At 48.1% G+C, this 25,742-nt stretch overlaps 4 protein-coding genes across 4 annotated transcripts; 3 read left to right on the top strand and 1 right to left on the bottom strand.

Moving 5' to 3' along the window:
• Positions 1 to 685: 685 nt before the first annotated feature.
• Positions 686 to 3,075, top strand: LOC129591005 (troponin T-like). Its single transcript, XM_055486483.1, has 6 exons — positions 686 to 815; positions 1,095 to 1,260; positions 1,338 to 1,424; positions 1,531 to 1,677; positions 1,749 to 1,970; positions 2,520 to 3,075. Exons 3-6 carry the CDS (start codon positions 1,398 to 1,400, stop codon positions 2,856 to 2,858), a joined length of 735 nt encoding a protein of 244 aa, XP_055342458.1. The 5' UTR covers positions 686 to 815; positions 1,095 to 1,260; positions 1,338 to 1,397; the 3' UTR covers positions 2,859 to 3,075.
• A 261-nt stretch (positions 3,076 to 3,336) lies between these two features.
• LOC129591000 (chromo domain-containing protein cec-1-like) lies at positions 3,337 to 5,417 on the top strand. The gene is made up of 2 exons (XM_055486477.1): positions 3,337 to 4,544; positions 4,605 to 5,417. The coding sequence occupies exons 1-2, from the start codon at positions 3,465 to 3,467 to the stop codon at positions 4,914 to 4,916; spliced, it is 1,392 nt and encodes a 463-aa protein (XP_055342452.1). The 5' UTR covers positions 3,337 to 3,464; the 3' UTR covers positions 4,917 to 5,417.
• A 23-nt stretch (positions 5,418 to 5,440) lies between these two features.
• Positions 5,441 to 10,756, bottom strand: LOC129590922 (transmembrane 9 superfamily member 2-like). The gene is made up of 12 exons (XM_055486368.1): positions 10,560 to 10,756; positions 9,958 to 10,207; positions 9,053 to 9,523; positions 8,783 to 8,930; positions 8,571 to 8,722; positions 8,133 to 8,288; positions 7,754 to 8,064; positions 7,030 to 7,189; positions 6,936 to 6,965; positions 6,750 to 6,871; positions 6,384 to 6,685; positions 5,441 to 5,910 (listed from the first exon to the last, which is right to left on the bottom strand). The coding sequence occupies exons 2-12, from the start codon at positions 10,102 to 10,104 to the stop codon at positions 5,861 to 5,863; spliced, it is 2,049 nt and encodes a 682-aa protein (XP_055342343.1). The 5' UTR covers positions 10,105 to 10,207; positions 10,560 to 10,756; the 3' UTR covers positions 5,441 to 5,860.
• Positions 10,754 to 25,384, top strand: LOC129590997 (sortilin-related receptor-like). Its single transcript, XM_055486474.1, has 22 exons — positions 10,754 to 11,216; positions 11,335 to 11,737; positions 12,370 to 12,603; positions 12,656 to 12,923; positions 12,986 to 13,146; positions 13,221 to 13,313; positions 13,788 to 13,960; positions 14,261 to 14,937; positions 15,459 to 15,648; positions 15,705 to 15,913; positions 16,054 to 16,241; positions 16,498 to 17,475; positions 17,924 to 18,274; positions 18,948 to 19,256; positions 19,778 to 20,248; positions 21,124 to 21,466; positions 22,206 to 22,840; positions 23,186 to 23,498; positions 23,562 to 23,809; positions 23,916 to 24,261; positions 24,369 to 24,557; positions 24,806 to 25,384. The coding sequence occupies exons 2-22, from the start codon at positions 11,417 to 11,419 to the stop codon at positions 24,883 to 24,885; spliced, it is 6,777 nt and encodes a 2,258-aa protein (XP_055342449.1). The 5' UTR covers positions 10,754 to 11,216; positions 11,335 to 11,416; the 3' UTR covers positions 24,886 to 25,384.
• The last annotated feature ends 358 nt before the right edge of the window (positions 25,385 to 25,742 follow it).

Raw genomic sequence — 25,742 nt, 5'->3', positions numbered from 1 at the left:
TTATTAACTTCTTAAAATAATTAACTGTATAATTATCAATAACGAAATGAACCCATTCAAGCGCCAAACTTTTTTTTCAACTTTCGAACGGCATTGTACACACTGTAAAGTATAAGTGCATATGTACATGTTTTGCAAACAATACAATCTTCTTATAATATATTATATATGTTTATGTACGTATTATATAACGTAATTATTATGCATGTTTTATATGTACTGTATTTACATACATCAGATAATAAGCAGAATTAAAAGTAAAAGATGCAGTACATGTAAAAGAAATCTGAATACTGGAATTATTGGAATTGATACTGGTCATATAGATATTACCCAAACCGAAAGAGCGCTGTACTGTAAATGCAGTTAATTTTCTGTGCGACGATCGACTTGCATTAGCAGTCAGTTTGGATTAAAGCTAATTTTCCTTCATGCAGTTCCTGGTATACTGTATCTAAGTTGATGAGCTGTTTGTTTTTGCAGCGATACCGAAGACACCCAAGAGTAAGTGAAACTTCTTCGTGTATATGTACGATTCACCCGTAATGACTTTATTCTGTATACGTTTATAAAATGTACAATTGCATAACCAACCTGCATCGTCCCACGTGGAGTAGATCTTGGTCTAAACTGTAGCTTAACTGTTTTGCAGGAACAGGTTAGTCGCGCGTGCGCCGAGAAGTGCATCAGCAGCCTGGTGTATCTGTACATGCACCGGATGTGGATAAACTCACGTCGCGATCGGATTAGGTGGTTATGTAACGACGGTGTGACCTTTGCATTTACAGGGAAGAGTCTCGCGCCCGGCCCATCAAGTGAGTATTGTACACGTCTGTAGCTAAAGTTTCTTTAATTGTTATGAACAACTTGTTGCTGGCCTAAGGTCACATAGCATTTAACGCAGAGTACCGATACATGTACCGAATATTTATATGTATGTTAGCTACATCAAGTATAGATATATAACATAACAACATTGTTGCAATGGTGGACGTGAATATAATTTGTTGTTGGTATATAATATTGTTGCAATGGTGGACGTGAATATAATTTGTGGATAATAATTAAAAGTGCACGGTTTGTCGATCGGACAGGAAAGAGGAGCCGGAAGTGGTGAAGACGGAGGCGCAGCTGCTGATCGAGGCCAAGCAGAAGAAGGCCGAGGAGGAGGATGCCGAGCGGATCCGCGAGATTGAGGAGCAGCGGCGCATTCAGCGCGAGAAGGAGGACGAGGATCTGCGCAAGCTCAAGGAGAAACAGGCACGGCTTTATATAAACACAGCCAGGCGTTTTCTCCGATCCGCACAGTATCCTTATTTTGTTGGCTCGTTGAACAGGCAGCGCGCAAGAAGGAGCGCGAGCTGGAAGAGCAGAAACTAGAGGAGCAGAAGCGCAAGATGGAGGAGCAACGCCGACAGGAAGAGGTACGTGCGTAATTATAAAGGTCATCGCTTACGAAGGACCGTCATCGCGCATTATTGACATCGATCCTGGAAAGAAATTTTATCGCGCGGTATCGGTCGGTTGCAGGAAGCCCGCAAGCTGCAGAAGGAGGAGGAGAAGCGGCGCAAGCAGGAGGCCGAGGAGCGCAAGAAGGCGGCGCAGGAGGCCGCGCTCGTGGGTGGCCGCAACTTCGTCATCGAGAAGGCGCAGAGCGGCGAGAGCACCATGGACAAGGTACTGGGTTAAAATACAATTTTGATGTCTCCTTGACGTGATATAATGCCGGTTGTGGATGTATTTGACAGTTCATGAACATCTCCAAAGCCAAGACGGAGATGTCGCTGAACACCAGCGAACTGGCCTCACTGAAGGAGCGCACCATCAGCGACCGCGTCAAGCCGCTCTCCGTCGGCGACATGGACTACGCGGCGCTCAAGGCCAAGGCCGAGGAGCTCTGGAAGGCCATCGTCAACCTCGAGACCCTCAAGTACGACCTCGTCGAGCGCGCCAAACGCCAGGACTACGATGTACGTAGTCTTTACTTGATGACCTTTATTGGCTACAGCCTTTTGAAAGCGCGGATACACTACTTCATAGTTAAAATTTAAACATTAAAAATGCAACCAGAGTACATATATGGTATATAATTATAATTATGTATGTCTGCATATGCCTGCATACATGTATATCTGCATATATGTATATCTGTATATCTATATCTGCCTGCATGTACATCTGTACATCTGTATATCTATATATATCTGCATATAAATATGTTTATTTTATGTGCATATATCTATATATCCGCACATACATATGCATAATGTGCATATATAGATATATCCGCATATACATATAGTATGTACAATATATCTGCATGTACTCGTACATATGCATATCTGCCTTCTCACAGGTTAAAAGGTTACGTACTAAAAACATGTACGTACAGCATCAGCGTTTTTTTAACAACAGCAAGACTAAAAACGCTGCTTGGGATAAACAGTAGAACGCGCTCTCCAGTTAAACCCCGAACTTTGCGAGTATTATACTACGGTGACCTTTGGTTGGTTGTGCAGTTGAAGGAGCTGAACGAGCGGCAGCGCCAGATCAACTCGAAGAAGTACGCCGCCCAGGGCCTGGACCCGTCGGCGTGCGCCTCGCGCTACCCGCCGAAGGTGCAGCTGGTCAGCAAGTACGAGCGGCGCATCGACCGGCGCACGTTCGCCGAGAAGAAGTCCCTGTACGAGAACGAGCGCCGCGCCGACGGCGGCGCCACCGACCTCCACAAGCCGGCCGCCAAGAAGCGCGACGGCTGGGTCAAGGACAAGAAGGCCGCCAGCGGCGACGTCGACGAGGAGGAGGGCGAGGGCGAGGCCGTCGAGGCGCAGGAAGAGGAGGAGGAGTCACCCTGGTAGCTACGCCCCGCTCCCGCGTCATCCATTAACCGGGCAACTTTTTTTCTGTGGATTGCCGTCATCTTGTTGTATCATGAAAGCCGACAGTGTGCCATGACGCCTTTATCGCAGTGTCTTTTAACAAAGGTCACATAACTGTTATCTAATTACAATTTATTCAGACTGAAGACCTGCAATATGTACGATGGATGCAAACAACAATAAAACAAAGCGACGATTCCCTATGACGTCCCTACAGTCTCCACCTAATGCAGAATATTCTATCTGTAGTATTTTTGAATAAAACGTAGCAACCTTGATTTTAGCAAAAATCACAATTTAACCAGTCGCAACTACATTAATACATAATACGAAACATTACAGTAAAATGCAATCGGTGCTTGCACACTATGGTAAGCTGGTTAGCTCAGACTCGTGGCATGGTACACCGATCAGTCTAAAGACTGTACAGTCAACACACTCCGTCAATACACAGCCATCGTTTTTCGTGCTGGTCTGATGTCGACGGTGATATCATGATTATGAGTGCAGTTTATTGATTTATTGACTGCCACTGCCAGTCTCCTGGAGAAAACCGTCCAAGTCCTTCGCTAAATTTGTCATTTTATGAAAAGCGGCGAGATGGAGCGGAATCCGCGGCGCAGCCATTCCTCTGCGGACAGCCGCAGCGGCGCGGTTTCATCTTCAACGGGAGACGCAGGTACTGTGAGTAGAGCCAGCGCTGCCAAAGAGACGGCCGCTAAGAGCAGCCAGCTGGCAGCGTCCGCGAAAGAGCCGTCGGCCGAGTTGGCCGGCGAGGACATTTATCAAGCGGAAGGCATCATCGGCAAGCAGGTGCGCCGCGGCGGCCAGATCTTCTACCGCGTCAAGTGGCTGGGCTACCCCGTGTCGCAGTCGACGTGGGAGCCCCTGGAGAACATCGGGCACTGCTTCGAATTCATCGACGCCTATGAGCGCCGCACGGCCGCCGCGAAGCCCCGGCGCCGCCGTCGTCCGCGCGACGATGAGGAGGAATCCAGCAGCGAGGCGGAGGAGGACAGCGCCGAGGAGGTCCCCCGGCCGCGCTCGGCGGGACGCGCCCGGGGCTCCCGACGACCCCCGCCCCCGGCCCTCTCCCCGGGAATTCAGTCCCCAGAGCGGGAGGACACCTTCGGCGCCCCCGCCGCTCCCAAGACCCCCGCCAAACGCCCCCGCGTCCTCTCCTCGTCCTCCTCCGCGGAGGGATCCCCGCCGCCAAAGAGCTCCGCACCCCCGGCGGCGGAGCCGCGGGAGACCAATGGGGAAACCCCGGAAGCAACAAACAGCAGCGAAAGGGACACGTCCCCGTCGGCCAAGCGCCCCCTGAAGACGGAGCGCTCCGTCAGCCTGGGGCCGGAACGGGGGTGGCCCGCGGAAAACCCCAACAGCGAACGGGACGCTTCTCCACCGGCCAAGCGCACCGTGAAGGCGGAGCGTTCCGTCAGCGCCGCAAAGAGCGTGGGGACCCTCCCGGAACGGCTGCCGTGGCCGGAGATGGTCGCCGGGCCCAGCGGCAGCGGGAAGCCTCCCACTCCGACCCCGGAGCCGGCCCCGGTGGTGGCGGTGCGCGAGGTGTGCTGCGGCGCGGATCTGGACGATCACTTCGTCTACTGGCGGCCCTTTCCGTCCGCCGCCCCTCCCGAGGCCCCCGCCTCCTCGGAAAACGAGGTAAGTCCGCCCTCGCTCCCCTTTCCGGAACCCCCGGCCTAATTGTCCACCTCCCGACAGGCATCGCGCAGCAGCCGCCTGGACAGCCAGGCCGCCGACCTCCGGCAGTGGCAGTCGCGGGCGGTGGCCGTCGTCGGCATCCAGTTCGCCGCCGCCGGCGCCGGTCTGGAGCCGGCCGTCGACCGGGCCTTCGTCCACTTCCGGGCGGCGGCGGACGGCGTCCCTCCGGCCTCCGCCAAGGATTTCCTGCAGGCGTTTCCGCTGGCGCTGGTGCGGCAGTATCTGCCGGAGAAACTGCTCTTGTACTACCAGAGCTGCGCGTCTTTCTCGCCGCGACGTTCCCGTGAAGCCGGTGAATCCAGTCCGTTGTAGACACAGCATTCGTCATACAGTTATATATACGCGTTCTGTTGTTTTAATTTTGCATGGTGAGTAGAGCGGTGCTTTCGTTGTATACCGAGTGATACAGCTCGATTCCGAATTTCCGGTTTAAGAAAATCAACCAGTACGGTGTGGACAATTTTCTTGGCATGCTATTCATTTTTATAAGTTTAAGTTTTGCATTCTGTTCCTCTCGCTTTTCTTGTTGGTTACAAACTACAATAATACCGTGTCGAGTATTATTTATACATATATGTAATGTAGATTTTGTATGTATTTATTTATGATATTGGTTTGCGCTACGATTCTTTTGGCAAGCGGAGAAATTCAGCGCGGAATTTCTTCTTGGAATTGTTGCCAGTTTTATAGAGCTAGAAAAAGTTTTTGCAGGTTTATTACTTGGTTAGTGGTGATGATAGAATCAAAAATGCCGTCGTCAGTAGAATATTTTTGAGAATAAATGGACGAATGTTTTGTCAATAAAAAAGTAATAGCCGGTATCGCCCTGATGTATGTAATTGATAAATTTAATAGCCAAACTGCTGCGGACACGCGTGAATGTGATCACATTCGACGGAACGAAAAAGCACAAGCGCTCGAACAAACAAAAAACTTTACAAAAAGAAAATCAGCCATCGGGTTGCCAACACACTAACATTAAGCTCAATCTAGAAGATCCTCTGCGGAATATTATAAACTTTGCCGAAATGAATAAGAGCTCTGCAGCAGACTTTGACAGTTAGCGGCTGACTGACATTTAGCAGGAGGTGACAACTGAAAAGGGATAAATTACGATATGCAAGGCTTAACGGCGGCAGATTAAGGAAAACAAAACACACTATACTACTGACTGGAATCATAAGAAACAGATCAAGCAGACACGCACAAACGACGCCGACAGATTAATCAACGCTCCACTGGACGATCCTTCTTCCTCAGTCCACCTTGATGCTCCCGTACACCTTCCGCACGAACCAGTACGACGCTGCAAAATCCACAACGAAATATTTCAAATCTTACCTTAATAAACTAACGTTGACATCCATTTTTTATTTAAAAAAAATAACGAAAATAATTTTTTTATGATTATTTATTAACTGTTCAATCAATTGGAGTATGTACTTTTCAATTTTTGAAAGAGTTTCAAATATTTGTTAATATACCACCGTTCCGTGTCAAAGCCAAAAAATTAATAAAATTCATTTTAACACAGTTTCTTCTCAAAAATAATGTATTTCCAATATATGTTATTAGCTGAAATTTCCGCCAATTTGCTGTGCCATCCAATATATTAAAACACATAATTCGATAAGTGTTAAGTGTTACCAAAGAAACCCAATGATTTTAACGGCCACTGTACTACGAATTTCACCGTTTACTTAATTAATTAAGGGAATAACCGGTGAATAAATTCGGTTGAAATTGATTTGTCAAATAATGTTTTGCTGCACAACTGACCGAGAAAGCCGATGGTGCCGGTGAGGAGCCAGAGCAGAAAGACGATGATGAGGGTGTAGCCAAAGTAGACAAACCCGCTGGCCGCGCCCGTCATGTCCAGCTTGGTGGCGTAGTAGTGCACGCAGTAAATAGCCAGATATCCCGCCGTCATGCCGCTGGTTAAAAAGGAGCGCCACCACCAGCGGTAGTCCTCCGAGCACAGGTGGAAGTAGGCCAGCAGGATGGCCGTCTCCGAGCAGGTCACCAGCAGGATGAGGAACACCAGGAATAGAAACCCGAACATGTAGTACGTCTGGTCCGCCCTAAACACACCAATCCCTTATTCCTCCATTCACAACAGGAAGAAGGTTAAAATTCGGTGCTTACCAGATGCTGTTAAGGATGAAATACAGCTGGATGAAGATGCAGCCGAAGGGTAATATCCCGCCCATCAGGATGCCGGGCAGGGGGCGGGTGTAGCAGGTCTGGTCGGGGATTTGGCGCGGAATCTGTCATTAACACGATTCGTCATTACAATATCTGTGAAATGTCAGCATTGGCGCATTTTTGTACCTGGTTGACGCGGACGGGATTCTCCAAAGGCTGGATCAAAGCAGAACCGTTAGCTAAATTGTCGAGATTAAGAAGTGTGATGTACAGGACATACCCGGCGTTTAAATCCGAAGTAAGCTCCCAAGAAGGTCAGGGGAACGGACACGCCGAACCACAGGCCCAACAGGGCCAGCAGCGTCGTGAAGGGGACCGCCGCTGAGGAGCCTTCCGCCAGCAGGACGATGTTCAGGACGAAGAAGATGCCGAAGACAACCCTGCCATTATTTATTTTTTTCGTAATTATTTATTCTTATTTCCATCTCTTAAAACCTTAAAACAGAGAAGCTTTCCAAGGCTACCGACATTTTTTCAAATTTATTTCGTTTAATTTTCATTTAAAAACTGTGCTTAAATAATAGTGTTTATTGGGCAATAGCCGCCATAACAACAAAAGTGCTAGCGCGGGCACACTACTTTACAGTTAAAATTTAAAAATTAAAAAAAAACAACCAAAATCTCTATCCGCCCGCGGGTTAAAAGGCAACGTACTGAACACAGCAGTAGCATTTTGATTTCCCTTAATGACAGCCAAACTAAAACGTTGCTTCATAAAAGCATGTGCTTAAATTAATTTAAGCATCTGCAAATTCCTTTTTGAAAATTAATAAGTTTAAAAAACAATTTTTCAATTTATTTTAGAGGTACAGTTTTTCGCCATTATAAAGAAATTTCCTTGTTAGAGTTAAAAAAGTTTAAGAATGCGCAATTAACAATGGTGAAAAAAAACATTTATAATTTTTTTAGCCGCTTGGAACGGCTAATAAGTATTAAGTGCTCACCCGGGACAGAGGAGCGCGGTGAGGAGGACGTTGGCCTTCCAGCGATCGCCGCCCAGCATCTTGTACAACCGCGACGACACGTATCCCGCCACGGTGCCCAGGCAGACGTAGAGGAAGAGCGCGCAGGTCATCAGCGCGCCCCGGTTGGCCGGGGAGAGGAAGCCCATGCAGGCGAAGACCAGCGTGATGAGCGTCATCACCAGCACCTGACTGCCCGAGCCCACCAGCACCGACAGGATCATGCCCTTGTGCGGGGCGCGGAACACGTCGCCGTGGATCAGCTTCCACCCGTACTCCTCCTGCGCGTCGTCCTGTTGACAGACAATCACAGTGAAGGATAGACTGTCAAGGAAATTAAAGTGGAATAAAGTGGACGAACGCTGTTCTCCAGCTGGTTGTAGCGGGCAATGTCGCGGCGCAGTGTGCGTAAAAGGATGAGGGCGATCATCCCGGTGAGGAAGAGGACGATGACCAGCGAGTTGAGGATGCTGAACCACTGGATTTTCGACTGCGGCTGGCTGTCCAGAATGTAGTCCTAACAGAAAAAGACGACGTTTATTGTATAAAACATCAGAAAATCCAAATAAAAATACACAAATTTAAATCAAAATAGTAAAAATAAATTAACTGAACATAAAAACATAAAATATAAATCAAATTCCAAATAATCAAAACAAACTCAGAACCAATCACAATCCAATTAGTACAACCTAAACCAAAAGAAATCTACGAATTAAAAATCCAATTAAAATTTAAATTACCAGTGAAATTGGTAAAATCAAATCTCATAAATGAACCAAAAAGTCGGTGTTCTCACCCAGCGACTGGACCACTTGATGTTGTCCTCCTTGACGAAGCGCACCGAGTAGGTGTACGTCAGGTTGAAGACGCCGGCCTTCTCCGGCTTCTCGTCGGCCGGCAGCGCCAGCGGCGGAAGGAGTCGCAGGTGGGGCTGTCTCTGAAAGTCGCCTACAAACACGAACAGCATGTTCAATATTTATTCTGTACGGCGCAGAAAGTCGGTGGTACATACTCCGTGGTCGAAGCTGCGGGGTTTGATGTCGATGCGCACGATGCGGGCGCGGGTGGCCTCGGTGTCCGCATCGTCCACGCGGTGGTAGTGCACCACCAAATCCACATGGTTGTAGATGTAGAAGCCCTCTTTCCGCCGCGCCACCTAACAAACCAACACATTCCTGTCGTTAATTTCAATTTACTTTAATTTCCGCCTCTTTAAATAACTTAATTGTGTTTAATTTCAAATTATTTCAATTAATTTAGCAAATTTACTGAACGCACCTCGTCCTGGATGGGGCAAGGGAATTTCTGCTGGCCCTCCTGCGTGATATAGCAGCCCATGGGGAAGCCGATGGAGCAGTACTGCTCCGGACTGGAGACGGCCGTGCCGTCGGCGGCGGTGGCCTGCACCTGGTAGCACCAGGTGATGGGCATGTTGTCCAGCATCCAGTGGTGCTGGTAGTTGAGATTGATGCCGGCGCGCAGTTTGCGCACCTTCTCCAGCTGATCCTGATTGCTGAGGTCGTAGCTGCGCGAGCACACCTCCACGCAGCCGCTCTTGTCCTCGTTGAAGGTCAGCACGTAGGGCGACGGCCGCAGACGGTCCCCGAAGACCACCTGGCCCAGATTCTCCACCGGACTGTTGCTGTATTCGTCCTTGTCGTCCACCTTGCAGAAGTCAAAGTAGTGGTACTCGTAGGGGATGGTGGCGTGCTCCGAGTTCAGCCGGTTGACGAACACCGCCAGCTGGTCCTGCCAAAAGTACAAACAAACACTAATTACAGTTTCTGACATGTGCTACATTCAGTGAAGAAATCACAGTTTCAAAACGTTTCGCATTCCAAGCTTCAGACAAACCATCTCAGAGATGAAAATAACACTTCTCCAAAATTATTACTAGTATTCAATTAATTTTAGATGGAGAAACTGATCAAATTAAACGCTAATTAGAACAGCTTAAAATAAATATACCATTAAACTGGCATTAATTACACTGGATATGTAATTATTTATTAATATTATTTCATTCAAATTCGGTGTTTATTATGAGAAACGTTTGGCAAAAGGAAACTGGAAAAATCAAGTTAGCCAATTTCAAATTGTACTTTATTCCCATATCAGTTTCAAGCTATTTTAAAACGGGCCAAATCTGTAGAGAATTTGCAGCACGCTGGAGCGCGTCTTACGGAGTTGGGAGTGCAGCCCTGCTGTCCCGCGTCGATGGCCTTCTTGTTGCAGTAGTCGACGGGCGCCAGACCCGGCAGGTAGAAGCCCTGCACAGCGGACAGGCTGAGCACGGCCAGTGCACTGCGCAACCAGCGCGCCTTCCCCATCCTGACTTAATTCAAGTCCCAGTAGCTGCACCAATCAAGTATCAACAAACCACGCGACGTCCAACGCAAAATCCCCCTTTCCAATATTCTCCGCAAAGGCGATCTATCAAACGCCAATAATTAATCCTGGACCACAAGCAGTCAATTATAATTCAAGTACATCCTAAGAATCGTAACAATTACGACACAATATCAGCCCTGGATAAAACACGTTCAAGCACAGGCTTGAACAAACTTAGCTGCTTTCCCTATCCATCAACACATGCTATTCACTGCTCAGATAAGTACTTGTCAGATCATTGTAATCCTTTTAGCAACACATCGGGACGAGAATGTTCCTAGCCTGATGAATATGAATATTCATAAGGTCTCCGCCACGTTATTGCATGCAGCATTCACCTGTCCCCAGCTTGACTCACTTGTCAGCCCCAAGTCGCGCTTATCTTATCACTCACCTCTCTCCCGTATGACTTCACCCCCACCAAAACGGACGCCTGTCTCCGATTCCTCCGTCTCTTGATTAATCCGTGATATTTTCAAACAGACTCCACAAATTATCCAACGGGAGAAGACGACGAGAAGTCAATTTTTCTGTTTTTAAAATACGCTGCTGAAGGCAAAAGACACACGTTACACGGGTCGCTGTCGCTGACAACGTAAGCATACGACTCGCAGAAATTAGCCTAAGGGAAGAGCAGGTGAGCGGCGCCGTGGTGGCGGTTGGCCGGCGCGACTGGCCTTTTCCAGTTTAAAATGTGGGCCACTGATCTCGCCACACGCCACACGGCCACCACCGTCGTCAAGCAAGTTGCAACATGTTCAACTTCAGAAGCGAGAAAGTTTTCAATTTCCACGGTGTTGTTTACCTTGGCGCGTCAGACGATGATTCAGCCTGTTGTTACTTTTTTCTCCACAAATATTTGCTGATAATGCTGCGTTTACATTCTTTCCTACTACTGTTTTCTGTGGAGCTCCCCAGTTAGTCAGTTTTTGCGTTTTGGCTGGTGTAAGTCTAGACGTGCAAACGACGAGTGCTTCGTTCTTTTTCCTTGTGAATCTTGTCGTTTAGACAACGTTCTGTTTCATGGACTTGTCATCATCCCGGTCCGTTTGTAAGTGTTTTTTACAGCAGTTTTGCGGCGTTTGTCCTTGACTGGGTTCTTGCTTCTGGCAAGTGCGCTTCGCGCAAAATCATCTGTACGAGTGAGGTGAACTTACTCGTTGCTGTAGGAATCTGTGATTGGAAAATTCCACATTGCGAGTGACGAGAGCCGAGTTTATTCCGATAGTCGACGTATCCCTTGGCCTTGCGATGGGCACCGCGACGTTTGTATGGTTATTATGCGCGGCCGTGTGTTGGCGATGCAGCAGCGTCGCCAGTTTGAATCCCGTCCGCGAAGCCAGCACCTGGACGCGTCTGGATGTTGAAGCACCAGTGCATCGCGTGCGCCGCGCCTCGGCCACCTGGACGCCCACCTCGCCCCCCTCTACGGCGCCCCACCACCTCCGGAAAGGCGCCCTGGCCGCGGTGGACCGGAACAGTGAGGAGGAGTTGTTGGCGCGGCAGAACGGGGCCTTCAAGTCCACCCAACATCCGTTCAACTCCAGCCTGGTCGCGTCGCTGGTCACCACGGTATGTGGGTCGTTTTTAAAAAAATACTGGTATTTTTCTTCAAAAAAGCGGTGAGAATTATTGAGGATAAAAAGTCACTAAACGGACTGATTTGTAATGAATGTACAGGTTTTTTTAGTCTTCATTTGGGAATGGATTCCCTTACTTACGCTCTCTGTTTTACTTTGTAACGGACGGGTTAGACTGTACATAGGGTCAGTGCATTGTAGATTCCATAAAATCCCAATGAGAAAAGTTTTCCCTGGTGAAATTGGGCTTTGTCAATAACCGATCTTTTTCGCTGTGGAAGTAGTTTGAACAATTTGACCCATGTGCAAGTACTCTGTATGGTTGTATCTTAACTTGCTGCAGATACATAATTGTAGATACAGTTTTGTTAAATAGCCATTACTTTGCATTTGACTTTAGTCACTTTACACGTAATAAAATTACTAATTCTGACACTCAGTTATAAATACAAGATGAATCGCTGATCGCAGTTCTAGAAACGCGCTTTTTGCAACTGGCGACGAGTTTTTAGTCGATGGATTTTGTTTAAATTTGTCATAAGTAATAACTATACGTAGTACTAATTAGTTTATAATTAGAACAATATTGGACGCTATTATAACGCGCCGTGCCCACTCTTGCAGTTCGACACGACGGACAGCAACGACCAGCTGTTCCTGCACATGGCCGGCCAGGGCAGCGGCCTGCTCTTCGCCTTCACGCGCATGAACAACTACAGCCTGCCCCACACCAGCCACCTCTACGTCTCCACCGACGCCGGCCGCACCTTCCGCGACCTGGCCGACCAGATGCGCCGGCCGGACAACACCCCGGCCAAGCTCTTCGCCGCCGTCAAGACGGCGTCCTCGCCCCTCCACGTAAGCGCCTCTTCACCTCCTGTTGCTTAAATTCACCGTTATTCGCTTTTAGTACGTCTTCACGGATGTGGAGGTCAAACCGAGCGTCATCTTCACCAGCAGCGACGCCTGCGCCAGCTTCTCCCGCTGGAGCGTTCCCTTTATCCCCAGCGTCCTGCAGATCGACCCCCGGGAGGCGCGGGTGCTGGTGGCGCTGGACGAGAAGGACACGCAGCGGCGGTTGTGGATCTCCCGCGATTTCGGCATGCAGTGGAGCATCCTCGAGCGGTTTGTCCACACTTTCACGTTCGTCAAGGAGCACGAGCCCAACGCCACGAAAAGTACACTGAATTTTTGCTTTTCCAGTTTCCGGTCAGCAGATATTATAGCGCCTTATTTGCAGTTTACAGCCTGTATGTTCAGCGAATGCGCCCGGATAAGCTGTTTGATATTGTCCGCTTTTCCGGCTACGCAGCGGCGACGCCGCTCACTGAGGCCGTTATCGACGGAATCGAGGAGTTCGAAGCGCAGGGAGATTATCTCTTCGCCACCAAAGCGATTAAGGTATTCATTTTATTTCGTAATAGATTAACGAATAATTTGGGCTATTTTTTGTTCATTTATTCTTGTATCTCTAGTTGAAAACGGGGAAAAGTACGATAGCGTTGTGGTTTGCGTACAAACGGCAGAGCTTCCTGCAGGCTGATTTCCTCACGGAAGAATCCATCATTGTAAGTGGGACTGGAATTCAAAATCTTTGAACATTTTCCTGAGATGGTGCTATATAAAACGGACTGGAAAACCGAAAACGAATTTACTTTATCGTATTTTGTTGAGCAAATTTTTCAGAAAACATTCTGCTGTTACTGCATTGTGAAAAATATTAGGAATAACGTAGTGCGATGGCTTCCGTTTCATGAATTTCTAAGCAAATCATACTGTACGGCACTGACATTTCAATTGGCCAAGCTGTTGTAGCAGTAATAGTTTTTGATTTTTTCTGCATTTGCCAAGATTAATGAATATGTGTTATGATTTTTATGATTATTTGAAGAATGAGTTTTCCTTTAGTTTTAATTTTGTAGTGACTTGATTTGGTGAAATGTGGATGGTTGAGGATTTGGCTGTAGTTAGAGTTTTACTGGTACATGCTGACATATTTGCTCGTAAGCGCAGACGTGAAAATGAGCATTTTATTGCGGCAGGACTTCCACGTGGTGAACGTGGTGGAGGCGCAGATCGTGGTGGCGGTGACGCTGGCCAGCAACGACACGCACCTCTACTTCTCCGTGCCGGCCACCAACAAATTTGTGCGCTCCCTGGACAGCGTGCTCTTCTACCATCCCGATCCCAGCATCGGCCGCTTCTCCAGTATGAAGTAAGAAACGGCTCTGTAATAAGAGTACAATGAAATTATTGTATTTCTCTATTTTTTGCTTATTTCAATAAATTTACGGTGTATTTATTTTTCCTGTTTGATAATTAATAACTGGACCGTGTTGGTTTTCATTTCAATGCAGTGCCGTTTTTATTCGGCATTGAATTGAAGTCTTCGTTTTAGACACGACTGTTTTTATTTATTGCAAATGTTATTTTATTGCATATTTTAATTATTTTAAATGTATGTTTTTATTTATCAAAAATTGTAGAATGTATGAAATTATTGCGTGTTATTCAGGGAAATCTGGCAGCAGTCGGCGTCCTTCGCGGAAGTACACCCCGTCAAGGGCCTGCGCGGCGTCTACATCGCCAGCCAGCTGGTCTCCGACATCCGCCGCCACATGGGCGACTCGGTGAGCCGGCTGACCAAGGACAACGGCGCCACCTGGCAGACCCTCCCCCCTCCGCGCCTAGACTACCACGGCCACCCCTTCGACTGCAGCCGCAGCCCCGCCGCCCCCTGCTCCGTCAACTTCATGCAGAAGTACCCCGTCTTCTCCCCGGCCTACACCCAGGGCCTCTACTCCGCCGCCAGCGCCCCCGGATTATTGATCGGCGGGGGCAGTGTCGGGGAGACGGTGACCAGCGGCGAGATGGGGGTCTTCGTCAGCAGCAACGGCGGACTGCGGTGGCGGGAGGCGCTGCGCGGGGTGTTCCGCGTGGCGGTGGGCGACCATGGGAATGTGCTGGTGGCGGTGAGTATCAGCTGGACGAAGGAGGTGCTGGTGTCGTGGAACGAGGGGGTCTCCTGGGACAGTGTGGAGTTCGCGAAGGAGCGGATGCGGGTCATCTCGGTGATGAGTGAGCCCGGGGAGAAGGCGGCCGTGTTCACGCTCTTTGGCACGCTGAAGGAGAACACCACGGTGCTGCACCAGTGGAAGATTATCCGCCTCAATCTGGCGCCGCTGTTCAACGGTGGGAACACGTTTAATTGAACCGATTTTAACAATTTATTTGAATTTTTAAAATGTTTCATAATGTATTTTCAGTTTATTTTGCTTTGTTGCGAATTTTAATTATAATTTCCTACCGAAAAATATTATAATTAAACACAAAAATACATCAATACATTCGAATAAATGAAAGAAAAAAAAACAAATCAGTAACTGAAAGTACCTACGTGTAATTGAATAAGCAGTGCCGTAAACTTTGTGAGATTGAAAAACTGCGTGCAATCGACACTGTACTACGTATTTTTCAGTTTTCTTGTAAGGTAAAAATTAATGATGTTTGTAAAGTTGATTTATAAGTTGGGGACAAAATTCGAAACGCTCATCTTATTTTACGTATTTAAATACATAAGCGAAGAAATTTACATCATACATTTATGAAAATTATAAATATTTAATGTAGTAAAAAATAGTGAAAATACACATTGATGAATTAGCTTGTTATCGTGGGTACTTGTTATCAACAGAGATTTGTGCTTTCTACAGAGACAATGTGCACGGCGAAGGATATGAAGGAGTGGTACTTTGAGGACGCCATCCCGGGCCAGTTCTGCGTGATGGGCAGCCGCATTCGCTACGAAAAGAAGCGGCCGGCCGCCAAGTGCCTGCTAGGACGGGATTTCCGGCGTGATATCAAGCTGGACAACTGCACGTGTCAGCAGCACGATTTCGACTGGTAAGCCGTCCGTGTTTTATGAAATCCGTGCGGTGGTTGATGATGGATGGGTGTAGTGATTTCGGGTACACGCGGACGACCTCCAAGGGCCAGCTGGGCTTCACCTGCACGAAGAGCGGCGAGGGGGAGGCGGCGCTGCCGGCGGTGTGTGCGGTGGGGCAGCTGCAGCAGCGTACGCGGGGATTCAGGAAGATCCCGCTGGATTCCTGCGTGGACGGATTGAGTCGCCGGTTGGGGCCGCTGCACGTGCCCTGTCCGTGGCCCGGTCAGTCAAGTACATTTTTACTATTATTTTTATTCTTTATATTATTTTTATTTAAATTTATTTTACTGATTTTTTTGTTTGGCTGTCTTTACTTAATTTTTTTATGAGATCTGACACAAAAAATGTAATGTGGTTTGCAGCTAGCGACAGCTTCCTTCTCGTGGCCGATTCCAAATCGGTGCGGCGATTTAATCTGCTGGTCAAACAGCCGGAGGAGGTGCAGCTGGCCGGTGTGCTGGAGACGGGCGGACATACTGTGATTAGCGCCGACTACGACCACTCCACGCGCTGTCTGTACTGGGCGCACGTCGCTCCCGGCAAGATCATGGTACGTTCTGTGTGCTCCGTTAAACAGCCAATACTCTGTCAAGAAAAATAAGCAGATTTATCTGCTGTTAAGCAACTCAAAATTTTAACAGAATACGTCAATATGGGTATCGTAGTATTGTGCTAAATGGATCGATAAATAAACAAATAATGTATAAATAAATGGGTAAATACGAGTAAACAAAATGATAGATATCCTTTTGAATAAATAAGCAAATAAATATTTCCATAATGCTGTGAATGTGGCACTTGTGCAGCGGATGTGCTTCAACGGCACCGTCAACCGGACGAGCCTGATCACCAAGAACCTGGAGAAGCCCGTCGCGCTGGCCCTGGACACCAGCAGCCGCACGTTGTATTGGCTGGACACCCAGCGCAGCGCCATCGAAGCCATCCACACCGACAAATCCGGCGCGGACCGCATGCGCCGCGCCATCATCCACAACCACACCTCCCTGGCCGGCGCCACGGACCTCGTGGTCCACCCCGCCAGCGGGCACATTTTCTGGTGCAACCCCTCCAAAAAATCCGGGGGACTCTTCCGGGCGCTGTCCGACGGGACGGATATCCAGCGCTACCCGGGGGACATCTTCCCGGTCAGTCTCGCCGTGGACGCGCGACGCAACTCCGTAATCTTCGTCTCCTGGGGCGACGCCAATATCCGGGAGGTGGGCGTGGAGAATTTCGGGAAGCGGGAGGATGTGACGGTGCTGTACCGGGGCGCGGCCACGCTGACGCCGACGCTGGTGGCGGTGTTCAAGGATTTGGTGTTCTTTGCGTTGCCGGCGAAGCAATCCTTGGCGATGGTGCAGCGCGCGGTGCTGCGCGCCGGGATCATCCGCAATTACACCGCGGTGGACGCGGACACCAATTTAATCCGGGTTTTTACTTCGGAGCCGGTGAATCTCCGGAATCAGTGCGGCGGATGTCCTGGGTTGTGCGTGGCCATGCCGAATAACACCGCCAAGTGCCTGTGCCCGGATGCGACGCGGACGGTCGGAAGTGATTGCTTGTGTGCGGATAATAGTAGTTTGGCGGCCAAGGGGACGTGTTTCGATGCGAACAGTCAGCGCTGCGGGAGCGGGCAGTTCCAGTGCAGTGACCCGGAGGACGGCCAGCATGTGGCGTGTATTCCGCGGGTGTGGCGCTGTGACGGGGAGGATGACTGCGGGAATAACCGGGATGAGGAGGAGTGCGACGGGGTGGAGCAGGAGATGGAGTGCGAGGCCGGGCAGGTAATCAGACTTTCAGGATTTCTACTTTCAAACCTCAAAATCTCCTTTGTTGTTCGCGGGATTAAAAAAATTATTTTTTGAATACAGTAATTTAGATAATTTTAAGCGAATCAAATTATGGAAACGAATTAAGATGGGACGAAAGGTGTTTACCGAAACATGTAGAAATCAACGAGAAATATTCTTTTTTTACCGATGATCGCCCGAAATCCAAAAACAAACGTGTTCGAAAAAAATAGTATAACATAAATTAAAGTTTCATGGAAATAATTCCCAGTTTCAGTCGGAAATTTTTTAGGTTTACCATTTTTAGCGCTTGAAATCTGGCGTTTTGGAAGAGTACAAAAAATAAAAAAATGCTACATTAAATGTCAAAATTTATTTGGAGTAAATGGCATTTTAAATAATTTGTCAAAGTGTTTAACAGTTTGCATATGTGCTACCGTAGGTGCGGTGTAGTGACGGAATGTGTATCCACAAGAGCTGGGTGTGCGACGGCGACAACGACTGCGTGGAGGGCTCGGACGAGCGCAACTGCAGCGGCCACAGCTCGGCGGTGTGCAAGACGCCGGGCAGTTTCCGCTGCCAGGACAGCGGGCGCTGCGTGCCGGCGGGCTGGAGATGCGACGGCGAGGACGACTGCGCCGACGGGAGCGACGAGTGGGACTGCGAGGTGGAGCCCGGGAACAGCACGCTGCACTGCAAGGACGGTGAGTTCGCCTGCACCCGCGACGGCACCTGCATCTCCAGCACCTTCCAGTGCGACGGCGAGAACGACTGCCCCGACGGCAGCGACGAGGTACCGCTCATCGATGGCTGCAGTTATTCGCGGCACATTTTTTTTTACACCAGTTTGGAACGTCAGATCAGTTTCGTTTCGCCATCAAGTAGACCTTCGCATTATGTTTTCCGGTGACTACAATTTGCTATTAGGCTTCCAGATTTAAGTAAATATTTCCGATTTTCCAAATTCAAATGGTTTCCAACTGCGAATGTAATTCAATTTGAAAAACGTTTTTCCGGTGACTACAATTTGTTCTAAATTTAATTGCCTTCTAAGTGCCTTCTAAATTTAATTTAAAATTCTTTATTTGAAAAATTCAAAAGGAGGGTTCAAACTGCCAATTTGATTTGAAAAATGGAATCTTTTCTTTACACACCTTAGAAAGAGTTGTAACTTGCATGTGAGAACCTGTGACATGGTCGCATGCCCCTTGGGTTCAAGCCATCACACTACAATAACGTCTTGATTCTACAGTATGTTTTTGTCAGGCAATATCTTTGCAAATCAGTATGAGTGCATATCGGTATTCGGCTGCGGTCAGTTGAACTGTTTATAAGCGAAAAATAATGACGGAATTGAAGGAAGATTTAGGTGATACAGAAATGCCTGCTGACATAGTTCAAGAAAACCTAAGATTTATGGATTTCCACCCCGACCGGTTAGCATGCATTTTCGGTTCGGTTTGCAGAATGACTGCCACAATCGCAGCTGTTTGCCACTGCAGTTCCGCTGCGCCAACAGCAAGTGCATCTACGAGACGTGGCGCTGCGACGGGATGAGCGACTGCCTGGACGGCAGCGACGAGGCCAACTGCAGCTCGGAGTTGGACCACTCCAAGGTGGACGCCGGCGCGTCGTTTAACTGCGCCGACGTGGACATGTTCAACTGCAGTGGATCCACGCCGCAGTGCGTGCCCCTCAACTGGAAGTGCGACGGCGCCGAGGACTGCAGCAACGGCATGGATGAGCGCGGCTGCCAGGGCCTGTTTCCGGCAATGGTAAGGCTGCAGTTTTGACCGTTTTTCATATGATTCTTGTTGAAGTGCAATGTACCATTCAAGTGATTTAACAAGTTTGTATTTTATTTTCCCAATATTTTTTCTGTATAAGCGGCATTTAATAAAAATTTTATTAAATATTTAATAATAACCGTTACTGACAACTGGATCGTTATTTCAATAGTTATTTCGTTTATTTATGTCTTCTTAGACCGGAATTTAATCTGATAAGCGTCACCAGTAAAAGTAAGTACAAGTATATAAATAATAATCAAACACAGATTAAATTGTTCATGCCAGACTGGTTCCAGTTTTCGCAGCCCGTTTAGTTTAAAAAAATGTCCGCTAAATTTTATTTTTTGAATTTTGAATTTAATTTTTTCTCTGTCATGTTTTTCAAGTTTTGCGATTTTTGTAAAGGTTATTATTACTGCTGATATTTCCAACTGGTTTTTCATTTCTTTGTTTTGATTTATCAATGAAATGTGTGTGCTACATTTGAGACAAGATTTGCACCGCAGGCGACGGAGTGCCCGGTGGATGCCGTTCTGTGCGTCTCCTCGGGCGTGTGCCTGAACGCCAGCGCCCGCTGCGACGGCGTGGAGCAGTGCCGCGACGGGGAGGACGAGGCGCAGTGCGCCTGCGCCACGGACGCGGAGGAGTTCGACTGCGGCGCCGACACCGGCCACCAGTGCATCGCCGAGAGCTGGGTGTGCGACGGCGACTGGGACTGCCCGGACGGGGCCGACGAGGCCGTGGAGCTGTGCCGCGGACGGAGGGTGCAGTGCGCCGCCAACGAGTTCCGCTGCCGCTTCGCCGCCGGCTGCGTGGACCAGGACAAGGTGTGCGACGGGAAGGCGGACTGCGCGGATGGGTCGGACGAGACGGCGTGCATGACGCTGCCCGGGGGGATGGGGGTGTGTGCCCCGGAGACCCCGCTGGCCTGCTGGGACGGCGTGCAGTGTGTCACCATGGAGGCGCGCTGCAACGGGGTGGGTGCCTGATTTTACTGCAATTTGCCCGTTATTTTCCATTAATTTTCCCAGTTTTTAATTTTTCAGTTTTGGTCTTGTTCTGGCATTTTCAGTTTTACATTTATTTCTAGTTCGTTTCTTTTTCCCCAGATTTTTAGTTTTTATTACATTGTAAATTTTTATAAAGTGCTAGTTTGTAATTAAATTTTTTCTTATGTTTCAGTTGCTAATTTTCGGTTGAATTTTAATTGATTCCGGTAATTTTGTTACCTTCTCATTCAGCTTCCGTTCAATTCTCATGAACAAATTTTAAAATTTTTCAAAAAATTATATCTCTTGCAACCGTTTCGCTTATTTTACAACGTTTAGACTTTTTTATTGGGAATCATGGATTTATTTGCACTTAGATGAACGAGTCATAGGCCACCACACTACAATTTTTCTTGCGTTAGCAAGTATGTTACCGAGCGATTTATAGAAAATCGATATTTGTTTCAAACAGGCCATCAGGATTTATCCATTTATTTTTTATTTTGTCTGGGTTTGTTGCTTTTAGTTGTTTGAAAATTTATCTCTTATTTTGCCGGACTTTTTCTGGCATTTTGAGTTGGACTGTTTTTTTGAGCTTTTTAAATTTTAGTGTTACATCCTTTTTCGGATTTGTTTTTGACTTTTATCTTCAAAAATTGCTATTAAACCAGAGTTTTCCGATTTTGATTTTCGATTTCGGAAAATTGATATTGTATTTTGTCAGGTTTTGCCTTCAAAAAATGTGAATATTTCTTGTCAGTTTTGATAATCATTGACCTTTGAATTGGAATTAACTTAGGTTTTTATTTTTTTTTTATTTATTCTGTCTGGGTGTTTGTTCTGATGTATTGAATGGCTTGCAGAGAGAAGACTGCAACGACGGATCGGATGAGCAAGGCTGCCACAGCCTCCCCGACAAACAGAAGCCGCTGCGCCTCCTAGAGGTGGCGCGCGACAACGTGACGGCCTCGGCGGCGTACCTGTGGTGGGAGTGGGACGGGGCCGCCCGCAGCGCCACGCAGTACGTGCTCAGCGTGCTGGGCGAGGGACACTCGCCCCTCAACTACACCATCGCCGACCAGCCGCGCCGCCAGTCGAAACTGGTGGAGAATCTGACGCCCTACACGAAGTACCGCGCGGCTATTTATTCCCTGAAGAAGAAGGCCGTCGCCCTCCGCACCGTCACCTTTATCACCAAAATGACCAGTAAGAAAATGACCAAAATTGATAAAAATATACGATGGAAAATTCTGCGAGTTTTCTTGACTGAATCCACCAGAAATTGATTGGAAGTAAAATATCCGTATAAATTGAAAAATTATAATATAATCTTTTTTTCCACAAATCTTGTTGTTAATCATCAGTTAAATCATGCTAATTCAGACTACTGAGTATAGATATTTTCTGACGTATTTTTAAACTTTTTCCACAGCGTTCCATCAGTTTTTTGTTAAATTCCTTGAGCTTTTCCTCGTAAACTAACACAACAGTTCAAAAGTGTACCCGGCAACACACTTGTTAATCAACAAATATTGTAGTGTGATGGCTGAAGCTCGATGGTAAACTCTCCTACTATGCGGTTTCTTTTGTGTGTAAATTACGCGAAGCGGATATAAAACTAGTGTTTTTTTAATCAGATTTAAAAATGAGCTTAATAAGGCAATCATACGAGCTCATTATGAAAATAATGTTTCCATGTGAAATCACTTCAAACAAACAAAGATTTTTATTATTGAAAGTGTGATTTCAACCATAGTCTCTAGCAGCAGAAGAATAAACAACAAGAAGTAAACAGTGAACAAATCAAGAAACTTTCTAACAGAATGAAATATGTAGAGCAGTAAGAAGTTATATAAAATTAAACAAATAAATAAAAACATCAATTTCCTGTGAAATAAATCAGTAAATGTTGATAATAAGATACATAAGTAATGCGTTGTTGCAGAACCGAGTGCGGTGCGCAACGTGCATGTCAACCAGTTCGGCGCGGACCAATTATCCCTGCGCATCAGCTGGGACGCCCCGCTGCATCCCAACGGACAGATCCGCAAATACCGCATCACTTTATCCACCTCCGGACCGCCGCCCGCGGTGGCCACGCAGAGCGTCTCCGGCAGTGAGTTCTCTTCGATATTCTACCATCCCACGCTCCACCGCGTGTACAACGTGTCCGTCCAAGCGGTGGTGGGCAGTCCGCTGGTGCCCAATTTATTCGAGAGTGACCCCTCCGTCCCGGTCAGCCATTTGGTCAGCGGGGAGGCCCTGACCGTCCCGGTGCGCAATTTATCGGCGTCCAGCAACAAAACCTGTGTAGCGCTGCAGTGGAGCCCGCCGCTGACGGGCGCCGTGGCCGGTTACCGGATTAAATATCGCGTTTTGGATGTGGAGAAGTCCGTGGAGTGTGGGGCGACGCAGTGGGCGGGGTGCGGGTTCGCGCCCGGGACGCTGTACCGGTTGTTCATCGCGGCGTTTAATAAAATCGGGGAGGTGACGGTTGTCGGTCCGGCGGCGGAGATGGATGTGACGACCAAGGGGAAGCTGGTGCGACCGCCCTGGGAGCTTCAGGCCGCGCGCGGCAAGGTGAGCTGGGTGGTTTAATTTTTATCCCAGAAAATTGAACCACAAAGTACTGGCAATTTTCCAGATTCCTACAAACAATTCCTTGTAAAAAGCGTATTAGAGTAAGATAATATTGACACAAAGTAACGTAGTTGCACTGCTCGGTGCTAGCTAAAGGCTTAAATTGCTTAGTAGTCGGTTGTAGCTCTTGCTTGTAATGTAGCTTCGGAAGCGGAAACTGATCAGTGAAATGCATTTATGTCTGCATTTCGTAGTGGGGCGTCCAATTTGTTAATTAAATTAGTATAACAAATAAATTAATATTGAAATAAAGCAATATTGTTGTAAAATAATGCTAAAATTTAGGTATCCCTGGAGCGGGTGACAGTCAGCTGGAAGTGGGCCCTGGAGGAGGCGGTGGAAGGGATGGAGGCGGGGCAAGCGGTGTTCGGTGTGTACCTGGGCAGCAATCTGCAGGAGAACGTGTTGCGCGGACCGCAACTGAATGTCACCGGGAAGCGGGAGGCGGTATTGAAGGAGGTGGACCCCTGCCGGGACTACGTGCTGCAGGTGCGCGTGCTGGGCCCGGGGCTGCACACGGCCTTCAGCCCGGCGCTGCTGCTGCCGGCCAGTCGCAATGTCGCGCAGTATGTCAGCAATCTCAAGGTGGCCAAACTTGGTAAGTTTAAATTGATCAAGTCAGAATAAATTACCGGGAAAAATAATTGTATGCGCGGGCCAGATGACCGGAAGCACGTGAACGTGTCGTGGACGTGCGGCTGCGGCGGGGACACGGCGCCGGTGAACGCGTCGTACCTGATCCAGCTGACCAACTACTCCGTCCCCGAGGGATCCGCTGGCTACGAGGAGACCATCGAGGTGCCCTTCGCCGCCGCCGCCAACCGCAGCCAGCGCATCCGCGTCCGCATGGGCGCGCGCTATGCCGTAAAGGTCATCCCCAACGCTCAGCGCCCCTATTCCAGCAACCCGGTATGTCTCTGTTAATCACTTGACGCACGAAACCTAATAAAACAGAAGATAACCTAAGGAAATCTAAGAAAACCTGAGAAAACATAAGAAAAACGTTGGTTTGCAGGTTCTGTTCACATCAGCGACCTACGCCACGCCCGAGCAGGTGTACGCCGCCCGCCTGCCCAACGGCTCCATTTTACTGACCTGGCAGCCGCCCAAGAGCGTGAAGAAGGAGGGGCAGTTAGTGCGCTACCGGGTGGCGGTCAGCGGGGCGCCCATCGACAAGCCGGGCGAGGACGCCGCCAACGTCATGCACTACGACGCCGACAACAGTTCACTGCTGCTGCACTTGCCGGATGTCGTCGGGTTTTACAATTTCCGGGTGGCCGTCGCTGATGGCGAGGGGAACGTCGGGGATTACTCCAGTAATATCGCCGTGGCGGCGGTTATCGCTGGAGCGATGGATAACGGTGAGGGTGTTTATTTTTATATTGCTACTTGCGGAGCGGATGCTGATGGGTTCGCCTGCTCTTGTACCGTAATAATAATAATAATAATAATATTAATAATAAAACAGGTGCGCAAGGAAGCGAGGATACCTCCGACTCGGCCGGTCTCCTGGCTGGGTTGGTCGTGCTCCTGCTGCTGATCGCCGCGGTGGTGGCCGTCGTGGTGGTGAGGTGGCGACGGCAGCGTCGTCGCTCCAAGGAAATGCGTTCACATTTGTCCAGCCACTTCCGCAATGCGCCCTACGGATTGGAATCTCGTAAGTGATGCACAAATATTTCCAAAAATTAAATTAAACAAGGTAAAGAAAATTTGATTGCATTATGTTCCAGGCCTAGAACAAATTTTACGAAATTCAAATGAATTGTAATTACCTTTTAAATTACATTATCTGTAGTAGAATAAAGTGAGAAAACCACGTTAAAATTAAAATTGCCGGTGGAGAAATGTGAATTGTGCAATAAAATGGAAGTGAATCAGTTGCTGACGGTGTTGTTGTGTGTGCAGTGGAGCTGGACGACGAGGAGGACATGCCGGTGTTCCGCAACTTCGCCGACGACGAACCGCTGGTGGCCAACGCGTCCTAGACTCTTTTAAAGAGCCGCGCTGTGTGTCAACCGATCAGCTTGGTTTTCCTCGGCCAGCTCGCCCATTCTCCCTGATCTCACGGCCCTCCTGCTTGCGCAGGTCCGTTGGATCGCCGACCAATCCACCTTGTCCGTCTCGGTGTCCATTAAGAATCACTTTCTACTTTTTGTTGTGGTGTTTCTGTTGTTTTGTTGTCGTGATGGTGACGGTGTTGTTTGTGCTGGCAGCTGTTTACGGCGCTCGGGTGGCGACCGCTTCCCGGCGCGGATAACTGGTAATCATGACGCTCAATTTGACTGTTTTAATTTCGGCCGGTCGCTGTTGTTTCATTTTGTGTGTTTGCCAGTTGTGATCTGTGCTACTATTTTTTGGCTCAGAATATTTGTGATGATTTCTAATGAATTAATTTCCTTCCACTGAGAACAGCCGGTAGAGTGTACAGAGTGTACAAATACACTTGGCTCTCTTCTGCCGAATGAATAAATAATGCGCTCTCGCCGGGCCAACTACGGTCAGTTTCTTTGTTTTGGGCTGTGCAATTACAAGGCTTACACCGTGGAATAACAGATACTGTATCAAGTTAAATTTCGCCACTTCACAAACTAAAAAACTTAGCAAAAAGTACACGGAGAAAGGACTTTCGAAGAGACAAATCGAAAGTTCGAAACTATAGTAGGCGCTGAACGGCGTCTTCCGCACCCAGGCGGAGGGCAGCAGCTGAGACGTAAAACTAAAGCACCCTGCAGTCCTGCACGACAAAGTAAAGCAAAATTCAATAAAACAAAGTACTGAAACCAGGAGAGCATTGACAATTTGACACTGTCAGTTTGAGTTATTTGACAGTGTTTTTGTTCTA

This window comes from Paramacrobiotus metropolitanus, unplaced genomic scaffold (assembly GCF_019649055.1).
Source record: "Paramacrobiotus metropolitanus isolate TYO unplaced genomic scaffold, Prichtersi_v1.0 Parri_scaffold0000043, whole genome shotgun sequence".
NCBI lineage: Eukaryota > Metazoa > Tardigrada > Eutardigrada > Parachela > Macrobiotidae > Paramacrobiotus > Paramacrobiotus metropolitanus.
The sequence above is the reverse complement of the archived record's forward strand: the minus strand, read 5'-3'. Positions and strand labels throughout refer to the sequence as shown.